Source organism: Lutjanus erythropterus, chromosome 21 (genome assembly GCF_056507025.1).
Source record: "Lutjanus erythropterus isolate fLutEry1 chromosome 21, fLutEry1.hap2, whole genome shotgun sequence".
Classification (NCBI taxonomy): domain Eukaryota; kingdom Metazoa; phylum Chordata; class Actinopteri; order Lutjaniformes; family Lutjanidae; genus Lutjanus; species Lutjanus erythropterus.
The window spans coordinates 26,705,838-26,730,513 of record NC_139337.1 but is presented as its reverse complement, the minus strand read 5'-3'; the positions used below and the strand labels follow the sequence as shown (position 1 = coordinate 26,730,513).

Genomic DNA, 24,676 nt, shown 5'->3' with positions numbered 1-24,676 from the left:
TCAGCGTCTGGATTTGACAGAACACTGCTGCACTGCAGTACGGTAAGAGGTGTTTAATAAAAATTGCCTTTTTTTTCTTCCTTCTGGCATAAAAGCCCTGTAACGTTTTTCACAGCAGGCTCCTCATTAGAGATTACCAGGGAAAGTTGGCTCTCAGTCGAGGGCGGCCAAGAAACTTTTATTGTGCTGTATCAAAAGTCTTGCGACTTTAAAGGAGAATGCAATTCAATATTCCATTTATTTCTGTGGAAAGTGCAGCGTTCGGTGTATCTCTAAACAAGAAAAGTTTCTTCCACAGTACACAAGAAAAACACGAGGAAACATGCAGCGTGGAAAGGTTTTGAGCCTGGAGAGACTTTGAAGATAATTAACAGGTTGTATACTTTGATATCGTGGGAACTGAACATCCTGTAAATGTACAAGAGTGCACTCCTTATATTTTCAGTTTCCATGGAGCAGCTCCACATTAAAGACAGATACCATCACCAATTTGAATTTTGGCTTTAGGACTTCGGACTTATTCATTTTAGAAAAATCAGGATTGGCCTCAGGCTGGACCGAAAGGAGTAGCTAATATTTCATTACCTTATAGATAAGGGTGCAGAACATTTAAACCAACATTATGTAACATTTCACTTACATCACCATCATCATTTATTTATTTAAATCCTTGAAAAACACATTGAGGGGGAAACTCTCATTTAGACTATAATGGTCCTGAAGTACAACTAAAATCATCAAAGAGAGCTCAGAGGTAGCAATAAAGACAGAATGCATGGCTAAATCCAGGTAAAAGTAACAAAGTTAAAAGGTAAAGGTGCATGAATTAAAATCATAACTTTAAATTCCCTTAAAGTAACAGCATCAAAATCATTTTGACACGACTACCCACCACTCAACTTGGGTTGCAGGGTACGCTTCAAATCCTTTATGGACTTCGACGTTTAGCTTCATTTGTTGCTATAGTAACTGCTAACTGCTGCTAACTGTAGCTGCAGTTAGCTAACTGACCTGCCCCCTTTTCTCTCTGTGCTCCAGTAAAAGTTGAGAAAGTTTGGTATTCTGCCGCATCGTGGTCAACTTTTCCTTATATGCTGTGTGCTAAGCTCATCTATGTTCAAACAAAAAAAAACCCACACATTTTGAAGATGGTTAAAAGCTCATTTTAGCAAAACACATGCTAACTAGCTAGCTAGCTAACTAACAATTGACGTAGAGCTAGATAAGGTAGCGAGTTAGAAAGCGTTCTGCTAACATTAGCTATCAGCTATAATTAGTCTAGCTAGCTAACAAGTGATGTAGATTAGCTAGCTTTAGCTAGTTAGCCGGCATTTTGCTAACAACAGCCATCAAATCTGGTGAGAAACTGACAGATCCATGTTATATTCACTCTTCTCTGACTCGTCTCCCTCTGCAGCTCAGCGCAGTTCGCATTCGTTATGGTGCGTTCAAGTTCAACTGGAAAGTCGGAATTTCGAGTTCCCTGTTCCCTGAATTTCAACAATATGTTGGTGTTCAAGTTGGCTTTCTGCTATAGTGTAAAATGTTCTACAGTTTTTGTAAATCGTTGTTAATAACCATAGACACAACTAATCCTGTCCATTCAAATTATCACAGTTTTTAAAATGATTATTATTAACCATCACAAAAACATTTTGTATGATGCTATTATATAGACTCCAGCATCCCTGATAGGAGCTTCTATTTAACACGTGATTTAGTTCATTTTGGGGACCGTGAACTTGAACTTTGAATGTGAATAAGTTCATTTTAATCTCTCAAATGTCCTTGTATGCTGTTTTTAAACGACAGTTTCTGCCTTAAAGGACCATTAATACCTTAAATGTTTTTCATTTAATTGTTGATTATGTCCTAAAAAATATATTTTTGGTTGATCTATCAAATGGCCTGCTTTTTATTTATTGCTATTTCCAGTTTTCATGCAAAGCATTTCAAGCTGCATGTTTTAAACATGATTTAAACATGAGACGCAAAGAGACGGAAGAGGACGTTGACGGAGGAAGATAACGAGAGAAGGGGCCACCTAAAATCTCAGACTTTTATTCTTAGGTGAGATCTTTGTGAAATAAATAGCTCATTTGTTGTCTTGTGTTGCTGCAGTTGCTTGTTGTTAGCAAAGCTGTCGGCTCGCTGCTTTTTTAATTGTTAAGTAATGTAATCTTAACAAATGCTCACGTTCACCAGTCCATATTTCTGACAGCGGTGGGTAAGTGAAGGTGTCATAATGTTAGATAATGCTGCTTTAAAACATCATTAAATCATTATTATTATCATGTTCATTTTCAAACTTTGTTTTAATTGCTGTAAACAAACAAAGGCGCCTGAGAAAAGTGCAGATGGAGCTAAAGCTTTTCAGAGCTTCTCACGATGGCAGATGGTGAAACAAGTGAAAAAAAAAAATCACATCCAACATGTTGATCCTCGTTAGTGTGGTGAGAGGAAAAGAAAGCTTCGGTCAAAGAGGCAAAGAAACTGATACCAGGGAGTTGGAGAGAAGACAATTACAGAGTAAAATTAACTCAAACTGAGGGAGCAAAATGATTTATGTGATACAGTTTGTGGCTTTCAAATCCTGGTCTCATTTGTCTGAAGAAAGAAAGGAAAAATTATACAAATAAATGTACAAAATTACCACATATTGCACTTTTAATGCTCCACAAATGTGACCCAATCATGAGTACTTTTCGTCTTACATTAATGCCCTACAAAGAACTGCTGAATCACTGGGTTTTTAGATGTAAATGCTCATGTGGACTAAGAGCAGAGTATATAGCAAACAGATGGAAAACTGCCTCGCCTGCAGTCCAGTCAGGGAAATCTGCAAAATCATCATGATGTGTTAAAATGCAAATACAGTCATCTCTGCACAGAGTGTGAGAAAAATGTTTTTCCTTAACTTCGAAATGATTCTGTTGTTGGAGGCTCAAGTTGAAGCAGATAATAATTTGACGACTCCAGAAGGAATTAATTCCCAACTTATAGGATATAGATTTCTGCTCGGTGAAGCTTTTATTTATATCTCACCAAAGACATAAACAGTCTTTTCACCTACACATAAACATTAATATATGAGCAAAAGACCCTGCTAACCCTGCTGAAACGATTAGTCGATTAAACAATTTGTCATGAGACAGAAAACTAATCAACAACATATTTGATAGACAACCTAAACAACCTGCATTAGCAGGGTTTGTACAGTTTTTCAAGCACTTTTAAGGTATCTAAACCAAAAATTTCAAGACTCTTCACATCTTCATCATCACATCTAAGTCGTTACTATTAATGCAATTGCAATTTTGTTTTTATATCCCCAGCAATCAATGCATATTGTCACTTTTACCAACTGTTCATGTTAACTTTGATCGATCATAACTATTTAATGCTTAATTTCCAGATTAAGGGACCAACAGGTTTTATCTGGCTATCAAGCATTTTTCAAGGATTACATTCAAGTTAAATCATATTCTTAACCTTGAAAACATAAATAAGTAAATTGTTTATTGTTCAGTTGTTTTTAATTCTGTTGTTGTTGTCATATGGTTTATTTGATTGGAGTTATTGAGTCTGGCATGGAGGATTTATATTCTTTCAATAAGTTTTAATAAATACATTTAAAAAATAATTGTTAATATTAATAGTAATATTAAGAATTTTTCAAACTTTTAAGACTGCAAACCCTGTGTGAGGCAAAAATATAGCAGCTTCCAAATTCTCAAAGACTCACAACATTTGTCTGTTTTATATAAATGTAAAGTATTTTGGGGGGTTTCAGACATTTGGTTGGTCACCTTGAGTTATGGAAAATTGTCATGGCCATCTGATTGATTAAAATGACTAATTCATTAATCAAAAATCAACACAACTAATAGAAAATCCCCTTCCTCCATATTTGATTGAATTCTTCAGTCTGACCTTATTAAATCACTGAACCCTGTTTGTTCATTAACCAACGATCTTTGAGCAGATTTTTATTTGGCGGAGCGGTTTTGACTTCAGAGTAACAGTCAAACACTTGTTCCATGTAGTATTACAGTACTGCAGAACAAAAACAAAACAAGAATTTGTCTACTCGTCCCAAAAGACCTGAGGCTGCTGGGAAAATAAATTCTTTTTAATTTCGGTCTTTTTCACTGTGGTCTTTCCAAGACAGCAGATGGTCTGTGTACCATGGTATAGACTGATACTGTGAATACAAGCATTTAGGTCCATAGAGTAATCAAAGTGTGTGCTGTTCAACACTTAATATAGTTTCCTAGAAAGGTGCTGTTATGTAACTGTAAATTCATGCTAATGTTTGTGGAAAGGAAGATGCAGACGCTGCATTCAGTGGTGCATTTTTAAATAGTTTTTTTCCAATTAGTTCCTACCATAAGAGAGTCTTTCAGCGAGTGCACAGCAGGTCAGCTGCTTGTGCAAAAATATGAAAGTCCTCCTCCTGCTTATTGTTCCTTTACTTGCAAGCTTCACTGCGCAGAATGATGTCTGTGCAGAGCCTGACAATAAAAGTCTGTTTTCATTTCATCTGCTGAAGAGAGAGAGTTTCCCTGAGATCACTTTAAATCTCAGTTTAAGACGTACGAGATGATTTTGTAACAGCACATCACTGCTAGTTTGGAAGCTGATCGTGCAACTGGCAATGTGGAAACTTTAAAAACCCTCCAGTGCACACAAACACACACACACACACACACACACACTCACACACACACACACACACACACACACACACACACACACACACACACACACACACACCACACACACACAGACGCTGAAAATCGACTTTTCACTGAAGGAGGAAACATTCAGCAGAGATGAAATGAACAATGAGCCTCATGCATCGTTCTCAGTGGTTTGCATGAGTGATTCAGGAGAATATGACACATTCATTTTCTTATAATTTGAATCTTCTCTACGGTATGAACATATTTTATGAGGCGTGCAGACCTGTCGAAGGAGTCATGTGCATTTAATCTACTGTTATACAAAACAAAGACTGTACATTTCATTTCTTTACTACTTTTACTATCCTGTTTGACTCTGCAATTTGAACTATAACACAAATCTTAATTTATTTGTTACCCATCATCATTCATTTAAATTGGTGTCAGGCCTATTGGTCGTTTTTATTCCCTCAAGACTGTTCTGCCTCGTCCCGCCTTACTATGCTATGATTGGCTAGTTCTTGTTGCCTCGACAACGTGTGTGTGATTGCCAGAGAGTCTTTTGTAATGTTGTGAAACACTTTATTTAATTTTATTTAAGTTTTCGTGCCTATAAATAGTGAAACAGGTAAACCTGACCACATAGTTGTCTTGCTTAAAGTTACCAGAGTAAAACAAACTGACTGAAAACTGAAAATAACAACTAAACTAAGTCTAAAAAAGCTAAAAGTGACATCTAGCTTCAGACAGGACACAAAGACTATAGTTTTCTGTGTGAAAGTCCTGGTTTTGATCCATTCATCATCATTAATCATTAATGTCTCCCAAGCACCATTGCCACCACTATTCATGCTCACAGCCAATCACAGCACAGTAGAGTGGTGGAAAATAACACTGCCTGCCGGTGTCTATCGTCCATCTCCGTGGTGGAAACTTCCTCTTAATGCCCTCCTCCTGCTGCAGTCATTGATCGTCTTGTTGTGGCGGGACTTTATTTTCATATTAAACCATTTCTTCTTAATTTCAGTGACAGTATGAGCCTCGGGTGACACACTGACGCTGTTAAAATTATAGACTTCCCTGAATGGATCTCCAAAAGCGGAGGCCTCATTAATAAAATGGAAAACATTTAAGCAAAAAAACACATTTAAGTAGTTATTTATAAAACCTTACTTTGATGTGGAAATTATCTTATTTCTAAGGAAAGTCTAGACTTGACGTAAGTGAACTTCCTGCAGCCTGTGGCGAACTTTGCATCAGTGTGATTGGATTTATCAGTTACAGGTGTGAGGATTTAACAGCGACACACTCCATAGAGACGATGTTTGTTGAGTCCATCGTGTCATACGTGTTGTCTGGCATCGATCACCATGATCTGTTGTTTTCTTTTAGGCCTTGGCTATTACTGACTAAACCCTCATTTGTGCTGCATTATAAACCTGCTTAAAGGAATATTCTGGCATTATATCTTCTCACCCTCATGCTAATTGAAGGTTGGGTTTAGTTCTTTTAGTCCACAACTGCTGGAGTTTCACAGGAAAACAGAGTTGCAGAATCACCCATTCAACTGAACCAGACGAGCAGTATGGAGAACTGATCAGCATTTACTTAAGTTATTTGCAATATTCTGCAATGCTGTTTTCCTGTGAAACACCAGCAGTGTTTTGTGCACTAAAAAACTAAACCTGACCTTCAATCAACAGATAATGATGGAGTTTTCTCTTTTTTTAATGAAGATATTTTATGCTCAGTATCTTTTCTGAATCTGAGAAAATATTCATGCACGACGCTCATTGCTTGCATTCATTTTTGTTGGAAAATCACATCAGCCTCAAATTTTTGTGCAGAGTATTTTTTGGAAGGGAAATGTGTCCGCAGCCAAGCATAGAGGTTAATTAACTTTCCTGTACTAAAATAATAATGAATGAATATTTATTTGTGTTAAAGGAATCTTGTATTTAATGAAAAATCTTCTGGAAATCAACAACTATTTAGAAACACAATAAAAGTCTCAGAAGTTTGCCTCTATTTCATTTTTTAATTAGGACCAAAATACATATTTTTCCCTCAAAACTTTCTAGGAAATGATTAGTGAATTACGGACCCGTAAATTAAAGTGTTACTAAGATAATTGTCTCAATCAAAGCAGCAGCTGCTCTCTCATTTTGGTACATCGATTAGCTCAACAACCCCTGAGAGAGAGAGAGAGAGAAGGAGTGAGCGAATGAGTGAGTGACCACAACTGGCGTGTGTTGGACTATGAAAGGGAACAGGTGGCGTCTCTGCTTACCTTTATTCTTCTTCCTGGTCTTTGACTGCAGAGAGGACGACTGTTGGTATGTCTGAGAGCGTGTTGGAAAAGAAGAGGAGAAGAAGAGGGAGGGTGAGCGGGCTGTCAGGATGAATCAGTGGCCTTTGTTTGCTGCAAAGAATCCCGAGATATAAAGGATGACAGATCTTAGGGAGAGAGGAGAAGAGGAGAGGAGGCAGGAGGCGCACAGATACAGAGGGAAACACTCTTCCTCTCTCATTATCTCTGTCTCGCAGGGTGGAAAAGTCGACCTCATGGAGGACTTCGGCAGCTCTCACACCTCTAAACATAGAACAGAGGGACGGACAGGAAGGGACGGGAGGGGAGGGAGCGGCAGCACAATAGGACGCCCAGGTGATGGAGGAAATGAGGGAAAATAGAGCTCAGCAGCCTCACGGGATTAAAGTGAAATATCAGTAAGCAAAACGTGAAGGACAAACATCTAAAAGGGAGGATCTCAAGGTCTGACACTGAGACAGTTACTTAGCTGTGAACTTGAACCCCATTTTTTATCCCATATTTGTTGAAATTTTGGTAAATTTCACCAGTAAGAAGACGAAGACTACTAACAACACAGGACATGCCGCATTTGTTTCCAAATTTCTGTGAAGAAACAATCAATAGCACTTTGGAAATATTGTCAGAGATATACTTGCTGTTTAACCATGTGAATGTGTAGTTATTTTCTAAGGATGCACACAACCATTGCTCCAAATGGACGCAGGATGTGTGTGCAAACACATAGTTAAATGCAAATTTAATCGGTTGAAAGTGTCAATCAGTGTTTCCCAAAGTCCAACATGACGTCCTGAAATGTCTTGTTTTGTCCATAAACCAAAAATATTCAGTTTACTGTCAGAGACGAGTAAATAAACCAAATATTTTTTGTTGTTTTCACAAATATCTGACAAATATTGACATTTCCGAAACTGAAATCAGAGAATTCTGACTTTTTTTCTTAAAAAATGACTCAAACCGATTAATTGATTATCATAATAGGCAATTAATTTGAAAATCGATTACTCGTTGATTATTTGACTTACCGTTGCGGCTCTAATGTTCACTGCAGAGGTGAACTGAAAATGTCATCATTTTATATAAAACATAATTTGAATAATTTGCTTCACTGCGGCAGGAACTGTCATCAGGGTGGAGGAGGGAGGAGAAAACATGACATGAAAGCAGAGCGAAATTCTTAAATATCCAGCCTTCGTTTTCCAGATTTCTATACTGAAAGCAAAGTTCATAGGGAACCGATCTAAATGCTGTCATTATTCTATAGCTATTACTCTGTACAATCAAATTAACTTGATAATAATAAGTTAAACCAACTTTAAGTAAAGGATCTGAATATTTCCTCCACCACTGACGATTTCTGAGCAGATTTCTTGATGTTTATTTCCATCAGTCATCAGAGATCGCAGTATTTCTGCCTCACATCTCGTCCTCTTCGGCTCCACACAGAACCTCAAATCTAAAACATTTGACGTCATCATACATCTGAGATGTGACCTCTCTCAGTGGGTCAGATGGGGCAATGCACCAGCTCTGATGTCACAACATTACACGTGTCAGAGTCTGGAGCTCAGCCACTCACAGCCCTCACACTCAGCAAGACAGATGACATGGTCCCGCCCACACCCACTGACACGCCATCTGCCATCGCAGCATCCGTGCACACTGCAAATACACACACACACACACACACACACACACGCTCATGAAAACACATTTCATTTCCAAAGAGATGCTGTCAGGATGTATAAGGTCACCGCCGGCCACAGTGACTGTCTGGACCTGAGAGCGGCGAGCTCAGACGGACAGACAGGGCGGACAGATGTCATGGAAGTGACAGCGGGGTAATAACGAGTCAGCATTCGGCTCAGATCACGCTTCACTACGGCGCCGTTTCATCCGGGGTAAAAGCTCAAGTGTTTTCTTTTTCCCCCTCAAATCTGAGTATCAAAACAAATCAGAGAGGAGGCACATCGTTACGTCACTTAACTTGTTTTTTCTCCGAGGAGGCAACTGAGGAGACAAGTCAGAGCAGTTTCATAACCTGGTTTGATTATGCAACGACATCATGCAATCTTCAAGCTACAACCTGCAACTTCAGGTAGAATTAACTTTTCACCCTTCAAATCCTGAGCACTCCTTTCTTCATCAGTTCTGGCATCTTTGACATCTTTCAAGCTAAGAGCTCATTGCTTTTCAAACTAGTTCTCTTCAAGGAATAGCTTGACATTTTGGGAATTGCACATCCTTGCTCTACAAGAAAATCGAGGTGCCATTTTTCCAACATGCCATTTATTCCAAAACCCCAACAGATCGTCAAATGCACTCTCTCCCTGCAGCTGTTGTGAGTGACTGTCAGCCCTGTCCATGCTGCTGACTTGAGGTTTTGCCCTCAAAGGGGTTATATGTAGCAGCTACACATGCAAAAATGAGTACAGCAAATAGCATATCTATGGAGCCATGGGTGAAGCGAGTTGTTTCCCTCCCGCCCACTTCTCCCCAGACTCAGGGAAGCTCTACAGGCTGCAGGAACACTGCAGGAGTGCAAGAACAAACTGCCAGTTAAGGCCGTTAACTATGACAACGAAGGTCACCTCATGTTTTCACATCAAAATAGAGTGAGATATTATGGGCAGAAACTCCAAGGAAAGTGTGTACTTTCTAAATAAAGGGATTTTGGAGCAGTGGGCTCTAGTTTGAGACATTTTTCATTTGAATAAAGGTAGTTCCCAGGATCAATAACTCTGAAGCTGGATCCAGTAGTCGTTAGCTTAGCTTAGCTTACCTAAGCTTAGCGTAAAGAAACAAGGGTAAACATCTAGCATTGGCTTCCTCCCACTTAACAAAGCCTTGGACTCAACAAGCAAATCATCATCATTGTCGAGAATCGCTTACTGCGCCTCCAACCAAGAGAGTTTTTTTTATGCAGATGATGTAGAAAATTTTTTTAAAAATAGACCATTTTGGGAAAACAGCTTTTTGATGCTAAAACATAAAGACCAAAATTTGATTGTATAATGAACAGAATGATACGAATGCCTCAAAAAGATGCCTGAAAATAATGGAGCCGCCCTTTAAAAATGGTCAAAACTTCTTGTAAGGAGACAGAAGAATTCAAGGGATTTTAGGGAAGATTAATAACTGACTTACATGATAAATGGAGGCGGGGTCTCTCGGCGGAGAATCTCTCTGGTTTGTCTGGAGGACGTAGTGGGAGGGGCTTTGGCTGTGGTGGCTCCGCCTCTTGGCTCGTTTGGCCGTGTCATTGGACCGCTTGCCCGGACGCGCCGTGTGGGAGGAGTAGTCCTCAGAGCCGGTCCTCTCGTCCATGCTGGACAGTCCCACGTAACGCATCAGCGACGCTTCTGTGGAGTTAACCAGTCAAATCAGCACAAATACATCAACTCAAATATAGATGAAGTGCTCAGATCATTTCTTTCTATTTTGTTTGTTTGTTTGTTTTCTAACATTTTAACCTCAGTGAGGTTTTCTGGGGTAATTTGAAACTAAATTTAAAATACATAAATAAAGCACAACACCAAAAGGTCACATCACGCAAAGGTTAGGTTAAAAAAAAGTCAGTTACAGATTTTGACCTTTAATCACAGCATCATGATTGAGCTAATCAGTTATTTTGGAAATAACAGAACAAACACAAAGCCTTCAGATCAAATCTGAACTGGAAATGCACCACAGCTTTTCAAAGTCAGTTCTCTGACTTTCAGTTTTAGCGCCACCATCAGGCTAACTGGTGTTGATCAAGACAGAATTCACTGTCACCTCTATAATGTTTTGGTTTGAATTTAGGCGACTAAAACTAATGGGTTTAAGGTTAAGCAAAGGTCACAGTCACATAGAAAAGAAACCAGTTTTTGGTAGGAAAGAGGAACCACAGAAAGGACACACACAGGCGATGCAATACACATTCTGCTGGCATGTTAGTTTCATGTGATTTCATTTATTGTTGCTGGTGGTGATGCAGCAGCAAATGTTGAAATGAGCCAACAAAGGAAGTGAAGAAGAAGATTCAGGCATGCAAACGTGGATTTAATTTAAAATGTTTGAAAACTTTTCTTTTGCAAATGTTTGATGAGACCAAAACGCACTAAACACGCTGCACAGGGCTGCACATTATGGATTAACATAACCTTTGTTTCAGTCAGTCATGTATTAGCAAACAGCTCAGATGAAAAATGAAACGAGATGAAAATTTCATGTCATGCTTATAGTGGCTAAAATGATCACATGAATCTGCTTTTATTTATGATTGTGGTATTGATAAAAGGTGCTGATAGACACATTGAAATCATTTCACCAAGTTTTATATTGAAAACCTCTCATCGGTTTGAAACAAAAAACAAACCCTCCTTGCTGCTCGTGCCTCTGAGAGACTGTTGCAAACATTAGAAGAGTTTTTCAAAGCGCTGTAATCAAACACGGTTTTAATAATATTTGAAATTTTAAAGGGAAATCTAATCATCAAGAATTTCATTGTGGTTTATCATTAAAGCCAATTATCGTTTCACGCCTAGTCAGTTCCTTCAACAGATAATTAACTGGTGATGTTCTGAAGGTTATTTTCCTCACCGAATCCTCAAAGACTCTCCTGAGCATCTGGAGGAAAAAATACTCTGATGCCGCTTCTGCTGCTGAATGAAAGGATTTTCACACATTTCCCAAGCTGCAACTCAGAAAGTTAAAACTACTTAAAAAAATACTGCCAGAACAAGTGTTTTTACATCATGACCTTCTAGGTTTTTTTAATATTGCACTGCACTCCTCTAACAAGCCTGGCAGGTTAGGAATGGAAGCTCTTAAAGTGGGTTGGAGAAAAGCAGGTTTCAGGAAAAATGGATCAACTTTTACTTTGTCAGACGTCGGGGGAACGATAATGTGATCTGCCTCTAGGGTTGAAAACTGTGAGCACTTTCTTTAATTGATCATTAGTAATGAATAGATTAACAAGATTAAAAAAAACTTTGCTAATATCAAACAATACCAAATGCATTTTTTCTCCCTCAATCTAAGCTTCACGCCAACAAGTTTTATCAAAATGAGGGCGCTAGTTTTTGAGATATGTTATGTGGATCATCTATTACAGTGTCGGGGACAATAATGATGTATTTTGTGTGTGTGTGTGTGTGTGTGTGTGTGTGTGTGAATATTTCTGTATGACTGAGAGTTTATTGGATTCGTTCAGGTCTCCTCCGTCTTTTTCCACCAACTTCCTCCTCGGCACTCCTCCGCCGGGGAGTAAAAACTCAGTTCTCTCTACCTCTTCTCCACCGTTCCCACCCTGTCCTCCCCTGGTTGCTAGGCAGCGGCCAGAGGAAAGTGAGACACTGAGAAGAGCTGCTGTCAGCGTTGCCATGGCAACTGCGTGAGTGATTCAGGTGGAGGTCAGGGAGAATAGTCTTTTTTTTTCAGTTTCTGCCTCCTCTCATCCCTCCTTTTCTCCCTCCTGTCTCTCTTCCTCTCTTTCTGTCGCTTTTATTCTTCCTCCCCTTCATCGCTGCCTTTCATTTTCTCTGCTTTTGTGCCAACTGGTCTACCTTTTCTCCCCCCCTCCTTCCTTTCTCATCCCCTCTTATTTCATTTCTCTGTGATGCTAATCACAGAGAGAATTAGAGAAAGGATGGAGGCGCATTGATCTCCACACGCACACGCTGATCTCTTCGTAATTCAGAGAGACGGGAACATTTAACTGAATCTAACAGGCTCTTCGGGAGGTGCACGCACACACATATGCGCTCCACACGCCGGCACTCACCTCTGCGGTTCTCTCTGCTAAGCTTGGCTGGGTCTTCGTAGTCGCCCACCCAGTTACACTCCACAGGCATGGAGATGGGCCTCAGCCTGCCTACAAGCACACACACTCAATTATAAAACTTAATAACCACCTTAGAGAATATTAAAGGGATAGTTCAGATTATCTGAAGTGGCGTCGTATGAGGTACCTATCTGTGGTTATTAGCTACAGTAGATGCTGCAGTTTGAAGAAGCTGCAGGAGCATCAGTGTAGGAAGCAACACAAGGGTCAGCAGTTGTGTTGTACCAAGTTTAGTATCACGATACAAAACACCAAAATGAAACTTGAAACTGGAACAATACTAGTTTGATGCTCCATAACTAATAGATCAGCTGGAAAGTCATTGGTAGAGCGTCCACGTACTGAGGCTATCTGTTCCAGCCCGTGGCCCTTTGCTGCACCTTATCTCCCAACTCTCTACCTCACTTCCTGTCTGTCTCAGGCTGTCCTATCAAATAAAGACTAAAAAGCCCAGAAATAATCTTTAAAAAAAAGAAAAGAAACAAGTTCCACAAGCATGCATGCTGCAAAACCACGAGACCCACAAAATGAACAAAATACATTTACAATGACTCTGATCTATTTCAATTTAATTGCAAATTGCTAATCTATGGTCACGTTTATTGGGTCGAATGTTAATATATTATGTATTATAGATCAATGCCTGTGTATTATTCTATTAATAGTTCCAAAACTACAAATCATGATTTTACCATCAGACCCAATCTCTTTTTTAATTCACCTCATGCATGAATGTTTTCTTACTTTTCTCTTAAATTTGATCTTAAACAAAGCAGTAGGAGGGAATCAGAAAATTCCTACATGGGATTCATGAAACGTGGGCTGACAGCCAAATCTGTTCTTACCCACTTGAGTATGTTGATGAATCGCGTTTGATCTTAAATTGGATGTGCGTGCCAGGAAGTTTGCAATTAGGATGTAAAAACACCCCAATAAAGTCATATAAAGGCTGCAGAGTTAAATGCTGCATGCAAACGTAAAAGGTAAAAGGTAAAAATCAGAAAAATAAGAATATAAAAGAAATAGTGGGAAAATGACACTCGAATGATCCTTTTTTAACAGACACAAAACAGATGTGGAGATGTGCACACAAAGAATTCTGGTCTGCTGAACAGTGGTATGTAAGCTGAATGTACTTTGGTCTTACTTGGCGAAGTGAAATTGGAGAAGCAATCCAGCTTTAATACAGGTTAAACAGTGGACTAAGATATGTCAGACCGCTCACCAAACTCTCTTTGGAAGGTCAGGAAACTGACAGCGGTGAGTACTTGCAGATGACGCGGACTAGATCGTTTTGTCTCTGATCTAAATCCTCCAGAACGGCACGCAGGTTTTGAAGAATCTGCCTCGGTAACATAATCACGTTTAAAAATTTAAAAAATATTATATGAATAAATAGTTGTTTAGCAATTTTTCTTCTGTGTTTTCATGAAGCAAATTACTTTCTTCATAAATATTAATATTCCAGAGCACAAAACGTGGGTTGGCTTTTGTGCGTACTGGCTTACAAGTGGTCTGGAGCAGTCTGTTCTTACCGAAGAGCAAACAGGCAGTACAAAGCATGAATGCAACAAAAGTTCTTATACTGTTTGCACGCACATTTTAAGACCAAATCAGATCGTACGAATGATTCATTCATTCACTACTGGCATTGTTATGTTCTCTAGATTTACAGTGGGAGTCAGTGTGCCTTTTTTTTTACTGGTCGTTCTGTCTCTTCCTACAGTTTAGAAGTGACACACAGTTAGTGCAAGTAGCTCTTGCTCTTTAGTTATTAAATGTTTTGAAAAGCACCAAATTGCAACCCCCAAAATAACTTGTGCTTAATGCATTCTTGCAAGTAACACTGTATTAAACACAAGTTGAAAGCACAAGTTGAAAATAATCAACTTGATCGACCGGGCGGAGCGGAGGGACAGAGCAGCCGCTCGCCGACAGAGAGCTACTGAACTCCGGGGAGCTCTGGAGCAGAGAGGAGGGGGCAGGGCCGGAGTTTCTGGAGAAAGAAACACCCCGAGTCACATCAGATTCTACTCTGATCTGACATACTTCACATCATGGAGTGCAGTCAGAGGATGAACTGAACACAAACACCCCCTCGGTGCTGTGCAAACACACCAACATTGACCCACAGCAAGTATCGAAAGTCTTATAATAAACCATCTTAAACAAAAAAGTCTAGAAAAAGTACCTAAATTTCACTAGTCAACAGCAAAAGGACATTTTAGACACTTAAAAAAGACCCAACTAAAAGAAGAATATGCTGTCAGACAGCCTTTTCTAATGGGACACCACTGTTATATAAGCCAAATATCGCTCTCTCCAAACAAACCAAACTCCATGAGTGAAATCAATAAATTTTACCTCACAGTGTACAAGAGTTGCTGGTCTATCTCTGCTTCGATCTGTTAGTTTGTTTGTGTTATTGTGTGACTTTGGTGAATCCAAACTATCCTTTTAAAACACCAAAGTCAAACAATAACACAAAAAAACTAATTGATCGAGGCAGAGGTAGACCAGCAATTCCCTTGATCTGGAAGGTAAAATTATTGATTTTTCCCCTGGAGTCTGGTTGGTTTGAAGGATCGATATTTGGTTTATATAACAGCAATTTCCAGTCAGAAAAGGATCATATACACTTAAACTGACACCTCATACACCCCCACATTAAATAATCAGAACTGTCCCTTTAAGTTTCTGGCTCAGAGTCTCCATTTTTACACTCTGATATGTGATATTTAAGATTCTTGCAAAGTTTTTATTTATTTTATCCCTGATGTATAGAGCTGCAGCACTTTCTAAAACTTTTTATTAGTCGCCTCAGGCTGGGAGGTGGACTCCAGCCTCATGATTGTTTGGTGAAGTGGTTCAATACAGCAGAATGAGATTGAACTCAATCCCTCTTTCTCTCTCACACACACACACGCACACACTTTCACAATAAGAGCGTACCATATGTAGGCGTGGTGCAGTACACGGACTCCTCCTCTTCTCGCCGGCGAGACTCTTGATCCAGGAAGGAGTTTGGTGACTCAGAGCGCTTAGCAGCGCTGACGCCACCATGGTTACGGGATGCCTCATCTCCAGACAAGGCTCCTGTCTCATCTCTATGGCAACAGCAGAGGCAGATGTACCGGCAATCAAAGTCAAAGCTCCCTTTTGCTGTCACCAGTTTTAATTGCTTATCAGGTGAAATTTTGTTCTTTGAAAGCACATAAAACAGAGAGACTGTACCTGGGTGCGTATGGCTCAGAAGGTGGAGGGGGGATGTGAAGGTCCTGGAGGGCGGAGTTCTTGGTGGGTGTGCCTGAGGGTGTGGCCGAACTGCTGCCGGGACTTCTGGTTGGCTGCAAAAGTGGATATGGTGAAGACATTTACCTTTTTTCTGACATCTATAAAGCTACAGTTGTTAACTTTTAAATAAATGACTTTTTGTGATATTTGCTAAAACTATGACTAAATCCTGACAGTAATACAGATAACATGAAAAAATCAGGTTCCTCTGAATCCTCCTAACGCTCAGTTAGTACCAGAAGGAATCAATCAGCTGTCTTTCTCCAGCAAGATAGACAGCTGTAATTGTAATTGAATGGATCAGTTAATTCAATTCAGTATTTCTGACGATCATCGCTATTTATAGCAATACTTTAATACCTGTTGCAGCCAATATCAGAGTTTTCAAGCCTCCAGTCTCCACCTGAACCCGTCATGTCTTCATCATCCCTGGAGTCAGAGTCCTATACATCACCTCAATAACTTTACTGTATTCCCAGTCATCAAACTGGCCTCCATCGTGTCCCAGTCCAGCTGGACCACTGACTACAGCTGCAACACAGTTAGAAGCAGTCCACTGGTGACTTCAGTGTTACAAGGGAAAAGGTCTGTGTGTCCTCAGGCTTAATGGTGAAGCGCAGTGGTGTGTTTTTTTTTTTTTTTCTGCAACTAACTGATAAATGTATTCGACTTAGGTTCTTATCACCTACGAACAGCTTAGTGCATTATTAGCGTGCAGCCCTAAATTTTAGCCATGCAGAGTTCCTCATAATTTTCTGTCTGAGGAAAACGTTGATATTCCCAAATACCTCATCGTTTCATTATGATTCTGAATTTCCTTCAAGGCTAACTGGCTTGCTAAATTGTTAGCTTTGGTGGCTTCTAGACACTGACAGTTTTGGCATCTATTGTTTTCAGGATGTAACCACTCAAGTTCTATTTAAAGTCGAGATGTACCGATCCATTTTTTTCAGGTTCCATTCCGATTCTGATATTTGATTTTGGATATCTGCTGATACCAATACTACACCGATACCAGAACCCTTTTTTCTTGATGTTTCTTGATTATTTAATATTATCACAAGTAGGTTCAGTCAGGAAAGCTTGTGTAGTTTGTACAATGTAACTCATTCTGGGGTGCTGTGCAATTGTGACACATGTACATCTTATAGGCTGAGAGATGGTCCACATTTGCATAATTCCCAATGATACACTGCTGAGAGCTTTCTATTTTTTATTTTTTATATTTCAAAACACAAATATTTTGTTTGTTAGTGCTTCCAATATTTTTTTAGAACATGGTGGTTTCAGATCAGTCCCATCTCTAATTTGAAGGCAGCCTCAAACCCACTGCGACCAGCCGCAAACAGTCATGTTCTTAAGGTTGGTGTCTGTTGTGTAAATAACAAAATTCAAGCCGTTCATTTACCACAGTGCCAGTTGGCTACTTTAGTCACCAAACCTTTGGAGAATTAGCTGACAATTAGGTACAACAATAAAATTGTATTCTCTCTCCAAATGAATCATCACTTAAGAGAGGTCTGGTGAAGCAAGGAAAGACAGCGGGTTTGCATTTATTATTTTTTGTGCATTTTTGCCTTTGTTAGAAAGGACAGCTGAAGACTTGACAGGGTAGAGAGAAGGGATATGATGAACCGGGACCACTTAGATAAACTTTTGGCAGAGAAAAATAACATGAGTGGCAGAATAATTATCCAACTTTTCCCTTATAAACATCTATCACAGTTTATAGACCAACTTCCTGCTTCAGTCTTTTCATCTCACAGTTTTTTTGTGTAATGAGGGATTGCTCACATTTGGTTTTACCTCCAAATTAAAGACAGTTTTAAGTTGATATGATGAACTTGTTAGCCACCTCATGCAGAATTCACTCTGCACAATTTTTGCAAACGGCTTTTGGAGAGTCAGAGCCCCCACATCAGAGACATATTGGGGCAGGGGAGTCATGCAAAAAGATACAGCCAGTGAGAGCAGACACAGGCTTTCTGTCATCCACCGTCGCTCTTTGAATGCAGTCTTATCTTCTATTTGTATGGAGGTGGCACAATAATATAGTTTCTATCAGAATACATCGGTATAAACACAAGCTGCAACCTTGTCATCCTTGCTGAACCACAATACAAGCAAGCTGCTTGATGTTTTCACTGCAAAAACATTTATTCACCTCCAACTTTCTCTGCAGAGCAGAAATACCTCCTTGCTTGCTTGCTTCTCTCACCCATATTATTTTCTTCTTGTTTTTTTCACTGCAAATCGGCACTTCGGACCACTTGTTTCTTGTGGTTACTTCTAGCGTGCGTTTTCAGGACAAAACATAGTTTGGAAACCAGACAGGCTCGTCGGGGATTCCTCCTGGGGAGAGATCTGGTGATGTGTGACCTCCTGTCACTGATCAGTCATGTAGTGGAACAAACCACAGCAACTTTAAGATTCCAGATGGCGAGCCAGAGAGCCGTGTAGTGTGAACAGTACAGACATCTGATGGCTATGAAAGTCATGTAGTGTGACCAAGGCTTAACAAATATTAGTCCAACTCTTTTAGCTCAATTTTGGTCTCCACCCACTCCGACCACCTCCCCATGAAATCTTCACAGTAGAAAACATGACTGAAAACTAATGTTCTGATTTGACTTTGTCACCTGTCTATCCAGACACTTAAATTAGAAACTTCTCCTCGCACATGCTATGGATAAGAGACGTTCTTAATTTTGTCCAACTGGAAAGAAATAGGTGCATAATGATGTGCGAGACTTGGATGTGTGAGAGACCCCGATCAGGTATTTTACGTACATTAAATTGTGACATGACACGCAGCAGACTGACCAACTATTGCTTTTTTGTTTTACTATCCTATCCTTTTTTATTTTGTATTTTCTACTGGCACTTTTGCTTTATCACTGTTGCATTGACCAAATGTCATCATATTGTTTATTTGCACGATGTGGAAAATATCAATAAACAGATTGTGAAAGAAAAAACAGACAGCATGACTGGAAAAACTGTTGACAGTGTATGTGTTTGCAAGCTGAAACTACAGTTGCTTCAAAGCGTATTAAAATCCAATTAGCAGCAGATAAACATAATTTCTAGGAGACAGCGCTGACAGAAAGTTGTAATAGGGCAAATATTTTCCTTTAAGAGTCACGACTAAAGTGGCCACGCAAAATCAAACAGTAACAGAGGGCAGAGGAATCTGTTTTCCTCTGTGTCTCCTCCTGATTGTGTAGATAATCAGTGTTAATTAGGGGGATACATTTCATGATTTGCCAGAGCAGTGGGAATGTGGGTGGATGGGTGCCATCAATTTTCCCTTCCCATTCACTCCGGTTTGTTTGAGCTGGCAAACAAAACCCTGCTGAGCCACAGTACCCTGACCTAATTACACGCTTTGGCTGCGGCCGTACAGGGAGAGTGGGAATGCCGTGGGGAATTATGTGGGCCAATGCAGTGTTTTAATAAAGTCTATAAAAGGTAGAGTCGGTCCCACCTGCAGAGCGAGGGGTTTCCAGCGCATGTTCTTCAGCAGAGCAGGGGCGGAGCTGAGCGTGCTCTGCGGACGCTTCTTCAGGGTCAGGGACACGACGCCTTTATCGGCCCTCAGTGAGCCGACCAGGTTGCGTAACTGCCAGCCCACCTGTGGACAAGAGAAGACAGGGGGTCAGAGCAGACGCAGACCTGCCGACGAGTTATCATCATTGTGGATGAATGCATCTAATGAACAACACAATCACAGAAGTGCATTTATATTCAGCCTGTAGTTTGAATTCGATCCACGTCGTGATTGGACCTCGCTTGTTGAGCCTTCTGTGCAAAGGCAAGTGGGTGTGGAGGTGGTGAGTCTATCTATAGAGCTTTCATGTGATGTAACCTGCCCTCAATTTGAAAACAAATGCAACTTATCATACATCTTTCGACATTTTTAGCCACTGTTTTCACAAACCCATGCCAGCGCTCCATGTTTGTAGGACTTCTGTGAACAAAAACCTCCTGCAAACTCCACAAATATAAATACAGCTACAATAAGCTCACCAGAACTTTATCTCTCTTTGTTGTTCAAAGCTCTTAAATCTGGGTTTTGTAGGGATTTATTTTCAAATTAAGGCAAAAACACTATCTTAATTGCATTTACTGGAATGACCTGAAATCTCATATACTAATGTAGTAATGACTACTGAGCACAAAAACCTACTGCAAACTCTACAAATGTAAAAACAGCTACTGTAAGTTCATCAGAACTTTGTTTCTTCTTGCTGTTCAGGGCTCTTTAATCTGAGTTTTGTGAGGAGTTATTTTCTAATTAAGGCAAACACACTATCTTAATTGCATTTACTGGATTGACCCGAGATCTGATCGTAATGCAAGAGGAGGTGCAGAGAGGGTTGGAGGATCTGATTACACTAATTGCGATGCACGCCGCGTGCGTTTGCACCTTGTAAAAGTGAGAGCACAATCTGCAGTACAGATGTAAACAGACGAGTCGGCCTGCCACAAAAATCCAAGACACATAACTGCAACTGACTTTAATTCCTAATTCAGTTGACAGGTTTCATGATACAAGATAACACTCGGAGAAAACAAGATGGTCCATCTCACAGGGTTCATCCTAATATATAATAAATTGGAACAACACCAGATAAACAACAAAATCTTTCTGTTAAAATCTTAATGCAAAGTAACAGATTATTTCTGATTCTTTTAAACCTGCAGCAACTGATTTTGGTCACTTTTGATCAGTGCAAACAAGCTGGAATACAACATGGTCATATTGTCACTTTTTAAGCCTTTGAAATCTGCAATAAAAATGGTCCGTCACTGTCAAAACTGTATAACCCCAAGATGAAACATCTCATAATACAACCAACAAACATAATAATTGTTAAAAGTACTGAAATTGTGTCATCTATTTAAAAAAAACACAAAAATATCTCCTGTTAAGTTGCTAAATGCTCTACTACGGCTGTGTCAATCTGCCATTTGGTGCTAAACAAGTAAGACCTTTTTTTTGTTAAAACAGTTGAAAATGTCAAAACAGTATGAGAACAGTAAGAGAGAAAAAAAAAGAGGCTGTGGGCCAAAAAAAAACAAAAAAACTTGATGCATTAATCGAATATTAAATCAATCACCAACTATTTTGATGATTTGATGATTTTCTTTACTCCTTTGAGGAAAGTAAACTGAATAATTTTGGGTTGTTGACAAAATAAGACATTTGAGGACGTCATCCTGGGCTCTGGGAAACACCGATCAACATTTTTTGCTATGTTCTGTCAAATATTTATTGATTAATTGCTAAAATAATTGGCCAATTAATTGACTATGAAATAGTTGTTGTGCAGTCCTCTTTAAATTCACCCTTTATGTTAATTTCAAGAATATTTAAGTGCATTTTTCTGCTTTCACACACAGAATCTATAAATGAACACCTGAATAAACCTAAAGATATATTTAGCACATGCAGGAGAACACAAACACAGAGACGGAATAAGAAACCCACCACAGTCTGATGATTGACTTGAATGACTTCATCTCCTGCATGGATCTTCTTACAGCGGTCAGCTGGAGACTACAGAGACACAGGAGACAGAGACTATGAATTGATCCAAGCGTATTGATCCCTGCGTACAAGTGTGGGCAAGTTGTCCAACAAACTGTACTCCAAAACGCTGGGAGGGGAGGCCGGGCAGAGTCGTCCCTTTGGGATCTGACACGCCGTTATGGATCTGTTATGTTCTGAGGAAAGGTTTTCTGTACAGTTCAACGGCCGAGCGCAGTGGGGAATCCACTTCATTGGTGTTTGTGTGTCACAGATAAATCTGACTGCTGGGCTGAAGTTTGGAGCGTGAATGTGTGGAAATGGGATTGTAAGCCTCTTACCCCCTCGGTGGTTCCTGTGATCACGTGGAGGCCGTCGTAGGTCGACTTGATGTACATCCCCTGATGGACAGAGACGAAGGAAAAGGTCAGAAAGAGGCTGCTGTTTTACCGAATCCCTCATCGCATCTGATCAGGTTGACCTTTCAACAATTACAAGTAACTAAAAGCTTAAAGGGATAGTCTGGATTTTCTGAAGTGAGGCTAGTACAGTAGATGGCGCTCAATACGCCCCCAATCTGGAGAAGCAGTAGGAGTAATGGTGGAGGAAGCTACGTGTGCTGACACTTTTGACAGGGTTGCAACTAACGATTATTTTCACAGTTGATTAATCTGTTGATTATTTCCTAGATTAATCATTTAGTTTTTTGGTCTATAAAATATCAGAAAATGGTTAAAAATGTTGATCAGTGCTTCCCAAAACTCAAGTTGAGGTCCTCAAATGTCTTGTTTTGTCTACAACTCAAAGATACTCAGTTTACTGACAAAGAGGAGCAAAGAAGCCAGAAAATATTTACATTTAAGAAGCTGAAAATTACTCAAACCAATTAATCAATTATCAAAATAGGTTACCACAGCTGTAAGGTGTTTAAAAAACTTGAAAATGAACCTTGAAAATGCTTGAATTTGACACTGGAAAAAACATGGGGAAAAAAATTACATCAGTTTAAGTACACCAATATTTTTAATATTTTTTCTTGCTATCAGACAGCCTTTTCTGATGAGAAACTGACGTTATATGAGCCAAATATTGCTTTCTCCGAACCAACCAAACTCCATTTGCAAAAACGGTCATTTTACCTCACAGAAAATGGGAGTTGCTGGTCTACTGCTGCCTCAACTGATTAGTTTGTTTGTGTTATTGTGTGACTTCTGTGTTTTAAAGGGTTAGTTTGGATTCACTGAAGTCACACAATAACACAAAGAAACTAAGAAAAAAAATGTGGGATAAAATTACTGTTTTTGCCCATGGAGTTTGGTTGGTTTGGAGAGAGCTATAAAACAGCTTATATTACACCGTTTCCAGATGGAAAAGGCTGGATGACAGCAAAGTAAAGTGTAAAACATTACTGATATTGATTTTTTTAGTTGGCTAAAATATATTTTGTTGCTGACCCTGTCCACAGCAGGACACGTCTTCGCCTCCTTCTCCAGTACTCCTGCTGTTTCTCCAAACTGGGGGCGTTTTGACCACCATCTACTATAGGCAATACACAATACCACCCCACTTCAAAAAACCAAACTGTCCCTTTAAAAAGCTACAACTCGCATGTGTCTAATCAGCTGCTGTTGGCTGAGAAGCCAGAAACACCACAGGTTTTAGTGGCAGTCTAATTAATGTTCACAACCTGTACCTACAACCTGAAAATGAGATGAGCAGCAGAATATATGAAATGTTAATTAAATAAAATCTGACACATTAATCTAACAGCTGTGGGCTTCTGTACGACTTACTTACGAATTCAGAGCGATGAATAAAATGTTGATATGAGTCAAAATGTACCTGGGAGGTTCCTGAAACGACTTGAGCACACGAGGCACCGGGTTTGTCTCGTTAGTTGTGACTGGATTTAAGTTAATTAGCTGCAGCTGATGTCTGACACGACAGCCACGGTCGGCTAAAACTGAGAAGCTGCTACCTCTGTATGTTTTCTGACGCTCTTTGCTGATAAAAATAGCGAGGTTAAGGTAAAAGGTTTGATAAGAGAGTCGTTAGCGGCAGATCCTCGCCAATCTGGATGTTTTTTCCAGCCAGGAACTGGATCCAAATTGGAAGCGGCTGTCATCTCTGTCTGACACTGTTATAAATCTCTCAGTGTGTTGGAAAATATAACTTTTGCCTCTCATGCAAAAAGTAGTTTATGCAATAACATTGTGCAATAACACCATTATATGGCGCTGTGGGTGTCATTTATAAACTTCAGAATAATTCTAAAGTAGTTCGGCGTCTATATTCAGAGTGTCAGCCACTCTGAGTCAACAGACTGACTCCTCGACTTACTTTATGTCACCTCTCAGCAGTTATTACCAATAACTAAAAACTCCTCCGCAATTACTCAAAGGTGCAACACTCATTCTGTGCAATAATCTAACTGCGCACAACTAATTTGACACGACAATAATGTGCAATAACTCAACTGCAATGCTGTGCAATAATTCAGTAATTCAACTGTACAATACTTTGAACAGCATCATTTATTTGCACTGTTTGAGTCTAATGTAAATAATTCTTGACATTTGTTATGTTGTGTATTTCTCCAAGATATTAAATGGAACCGTTTCCTCATCCGGACGCCGTTTGCTGCTATCGCCCACGGTCGGACACCTCCGCCTCAAAACGTTGTTGCACGTTTATATGGTGAGGAAACACAGGTGTCTGAATGGGGACACACAGCTAAAACACCTGCGATAGCACCCTTTTACCAACTCTGGTAAAAACAAGACTGAAGTAAATTGTCAATAGGTCATACTGCTAGAAAGTTAAGAAGTTACACTTTACTTTAACAACATTATATTGGCTGGAAACATTACTATGTTATTATTGTGCTTCTATATGTTCTTTTCTGTGTTTCCTCCTGGTGATCAATAAAGTTGTTTTCTACCCTTATTACAGTATTTTACCACCGGTGGAGATTTTGCCTGCTTTATATTTGACCTCCCTCACTCGCA

General features: G+C 39.6%; 1 protein-coding gene across 1 annotated transcript in view; it reads right to left on the bottom strand.

Moving 5' to 3' along the window:
- The window catches only part of cnksr2a (connector enhancer of kinase suppressor of Ras 2a), a 60,437-nt gene that overhangs the window by 17,268 nt on the left and 18,493 nt on the right, over positions 1-24,676 (bottom strand). Inside the window, exons 7-14 of the mRNA XM_084710403.1 lie at positions 22,010-22,069; positions 21,630-21,698; positions 19,623-19,769; positions 16,076-16,188; positions 15,794-15,948; positions 12,782-12,871; positions 10,162-10,376; positions 6,976-7,027 (exon numbers count right to left, since the gene is read on the bottom strand). Of these exons, the coding sequence (XP_084566529.1) occupies positions 6,976-7,027; positions 10,162-10,376; positions 12,782-12,871; positions 15,794-15,948; positions 16,076-16,188; positions 19,623-19,769; positions 21,630-21,698; positions 22,010-22,069 (901 nt within the window). The remainder of the gene's footprint in view (positions 1-6,975; positions 7,028-10,161; positions 10,377-12,781; positions 12,872-15,793; positions 15,949-16,075; positions 16,189-19,622; positions 19,770-21,629; positions 21,699-22,009; positions 22,070-24,676) is intronic.